The following is a 3620-nucleotide window of genomic DNA, read 5'->3' as shown; positions in this document are numbered from 1 at the left end:
GCGGTACTTAGGAAAAGAGGAGGAGCCTGAGGTCAAGCCCTTCCACTGCCCATCCTTGGCAATGTGCCCCTTCTCTGAACCTTAGTCCCAGCTCCTGTGATCTGTGGGTGCAGTAGATTGGTGTCCTGAGGCTGCCACGGATGACAAACTGCAAACCAGGTGGCTTAAAATAACTAAAATGTATTCCCTCACTGATTTGGAGGTCAGAAGTCCAAGATAGAGGTGTTGGCAGGTCTGGGATTCCTCCAAAGGCTCCAGAGGAGGAGTCTTCCTGCCTCTTCCAGCCTCTGGCATTGCTGGAAATCCTTGGTGTTTCTGGATGCATTAGTCCAATCTCTGCCTCTTCACACAGTCTTCTACCCTCTGTTTCCTGAGTTTGCTTTGTTTTTAATTTGCTATAGTTCATGTGCAATTAATGGAGAGAGACAGAGAGAGAGGGAAAGTGAGAAAGAAGACCAGGGAGAATGGCCACATTGCAGTCCCTTCTCCGTTTCCCCCTGGGAATTTGGGCATACACGCACACATGCCCAGTGTGATTCTCAAGTTGCCCATGCAGTTAATTATGTAGGATCCCACTGCCTTAACTACCATGCCACCAGCCAGCCCTGTGTTTTCTTATAAGGACACCAGTTGGTGATCATGGCCCATCCTACTCCAGTGCGACCTTGTCTGAGTTTGAGTACACCTGTGAAGGCCCATGGGGTTATGATTTGAGCATGTCTTCTCAGAGTACACAAGTGAGCCTACAACTCAAGGGGTGACCTGCCCCAGCCCCTCTCCCTGTGCTGGCTGCAGTCCTCTGCCAGGGTCCTGGAGGGGCTTTCCTGAAGGGGATGCTGATGCACCTGCTCTCTGTCCCGCAGTGTGCCCCAGGGGGCTGCCTGATGGAACTCTGCATCCAGCTCAGCATCATCATGCTGGGGAAGCAGCTGATCCAGAACAACCTATTTGAGATTGGTATCCCGTGAGTAGCAGCCCACCTTGGCCAGGGCCCCGACTGGACCTTGGGGTGCTGGGTGGGCTCCTGGGGTGCTCTGGGTTAACAGGTAGTCACCTGTCAGAATGGAGCTCTAGAAACAGGGAAGTGGTAAGGTCGGAGAATGAGGGAGGGAGAAGACAGGGCACATCAACCCATGGTGGGCAGAGGCAAGGGAGGAAGCTCCTTAAACTGGCTGAGAATGCGGAGACCAACAGGTGCCCCAACCCCATACGTGGCTCCCTGGTTGGCAGGTGGAGGGCCAGGGGTTTGACCCCCTTACCTTGTGTCCTTTGGAAATCTGTGTCTCGTTCCCTTCTTCCCAAAGGCAGCCACTCTCTGGGGTCAGGAACACGTTAGACCATGGCTGTGGTCCACCCTCTATCTCTCATGTCCACCTGGGCATGGCCAGCCCCTGCTGTTCTCAGGTCCCTGACCCCTGCATATTAGATGGTCTTCCCCACCCCATACCCATTTCCTTATGTAGCACAAAAAGCCATGATGCTAGGACCCCTACCTCCCAGGGAGAGGAAAGATCATGCAGGAACTACTGCAGACTAGTTAGTGCAGGGTTTGCAACGTAGCCCATACCCACCTTCCTGAAACCTGCGACCTCATGCTGCTTTCAGGAAAATGAAGAAGTTCATCCGCTACCTGAAACTGAAGAGGCAGAGCTCTCCTGACCACGAGGAATACGTCAAGAGGAAGCAGCGCTACGAGGTGGATTACAATCTGGAGCCCTTCGCAGGCCTCACCCCAGAGTACATGGAAATGAGTGAGTGACGTCCTCAGAGGCAGGGCCTCTGGAGCCCAAGACAGGCAGGTGACATCAGGATAGGAAGAGGCCTGCATGCCACCTGCAGGGGACAGAGGGCCACAGGGGTGTGTGATGTCTCCAGAAATACAGGCAGGTGACATCAGGATAGGAAGAGGCCCAGATGCCACCTGCAGGGGACAGAGGGCCGCAGGGGTGTGTGATGTCTCCAGAAACACAGTGCCTGATACTCCTCTGAAAGCATCGGCAAAGAGGAGGGGAGGAGAGATGCACAGACACCTGGCCCAGGACGGGGCTCCCTCGGGTAGTGAGCCTCTCCGTTCTGGGTCAGGCTCTGCCTTCTGAAGGCTCCGGGCAAGCAGCTGCAGTACCTGGGCGCAATCCTGTCAGCCCGCCTGACAGCCAGGCTATGCAGCTTTCCCTTGTCCCTCGCCCTCCTTCCAGCAGCCGGACGCCTGGCCCCACCAAACTGCAAAGCTCTGCTCCACATAGGGCCCCGAACAGTTTGGGGCACTTCGTCCAAACCCCAGGGCCCTTCGACTCACCGGCCCTTCCTGGCGGTGAGCCCCCCAGAGGCAGATGTCAGGGCTTGCTCACCCGTGGGCAGCCGCCAGTGCAGAACAGCACCCACAGGGACCCAGAGATTGAGCTCGTCACCCTCAAGCCTATCATTGCCCAGGATGCCAGAGGTGGTGACACAGAACTTTTTCTTTTTTTTTGGAGAGGTTTTTGCTATAGGGCATGTGTGTTCACCAGACAGACAGAGAGAGACATAGAGACAGAAAGTGAGAAATCACCCCCCAGGGGAGATGGCCACACCACAATCGCTTCTCCTGCATTCTCCTCTCGGGATCTTGGGCACGCACGCACATGCGCCCAGCATGAGTTTAAGCTGTGGGGTCCTGGACACGAACCACGGTCGACTACATGGGAGTCCAGCGACATAGCCATTACACTAACTGCTGGTCCCCAATACGTAACTTTTGAGAGTGGGCAGAGGGGAGAGGAGAAAAGGCCAGGTACAGGCTGCACAGCCCCCTGACACCCAGACCCTGTCTTGCCCCTCGCCCTCCGGCTTCCTCTGTTCTGGCCTCCTTGCCATTCCCCAAACACAGGGAGCTCAGGCCTGCCATGGGGCCTTCGCACGAGCTGTGCCCCTCCTGGAATGCTCTTGTCTAGATACTGCCTGGGTCACTCTCCCCCTTTCTCCAGGGCTCTGCTCAGAATGTTCCCCACTGGGGCGGCCGGGGGGGTGGGGGGTGTCTTCCCTGACCACCATGTTTAAAGGTGCAGCCGCTCCCCAACAGCCATGACCCCCTGCCTGCTTTCTCCCCACCAGGGTTTTACATTGCTGAACACTGACATCTTTAACCTTCACTGCTTTTGGTCTCTCCCAGTAGATCCACAGTCCTGTGAAGACAGGGCCTCTGCTTCCTGTTCTTCGCTCCAATTCCCCTTCATGCCCCTTCCCCTAGAGCAGGTGTAGGTACCCAGTGTGTGCTGAGTATGTGTTTTCTGAGTGGATAATGACTGAAGGCAGTGAGGCAGACTCACACAGCCGGGTCCCAGCATAGAGTGGCCCCAGCCATCACAGGCAGCTTCTCAAAAATCCTGGTTTCAAGGCCCATTCCTGGTCTGCATGGGGTGAGGCTGGAACTCTGCATTTTTAACAAACACCAGGTGCGGCTTGACAGGCTTGGAAGTGAGGGCAGCAGAGGCCTCAACTTGGAAGGAGGGAGGACAGGGTGACCTTGAGCGGCAGCTAGATACAAGTGGTCCTGTTTAATTGTACTGCGAGCACCTCCCATTGTCCGTGTCCCCAACAAGCCACTCCAGCTCCCTGAGTGGCTGGGCGAGAAGGAACGTGAC

General features: G+C 55.9%; 1 protein-coding gene across 1 annotated transcript in view; it reads left to right on the top strand.

Moving 5' to 3' along the window:
- The window catches only part of ANO1 (anoctamin 1), a gene marked incomplete in the record, with an annotated part of 236584 nt that overhangs the window by 202729 nt on the left and 30235 nt on the right, over positions 1-3620 (top strand). Inside the window, 2 exon segments of the mRNA XM_014585285.2 lie at positions 864-964; positions 1606-1751. Of these exon segments, the coding sequence (XP_014440771.1) occupies positions 864-964; positions 1606-1751 (247 nt within the window).

Source organism: Tupaia chinensis, unplaced genomic scaffold (genome assembly GCF_000334495.1).
Source record: "Tupaia chinensis unplaced genomic scaffold, TupChi_1.0 Scaffold149501_1, whole genome shotgun sequence".
Lineage (NCBI taxonomy): Eukaryota > Metazoa > Chordata > Mammalia > Scandentia > Tupaiidae > Tupaia > Tupaia belangeri.
The sequence above is the reverse complement of the archived record's forward strand: the minus strand, read 5'-3'. Positions and strand labels throughout refer to the sequence as shown.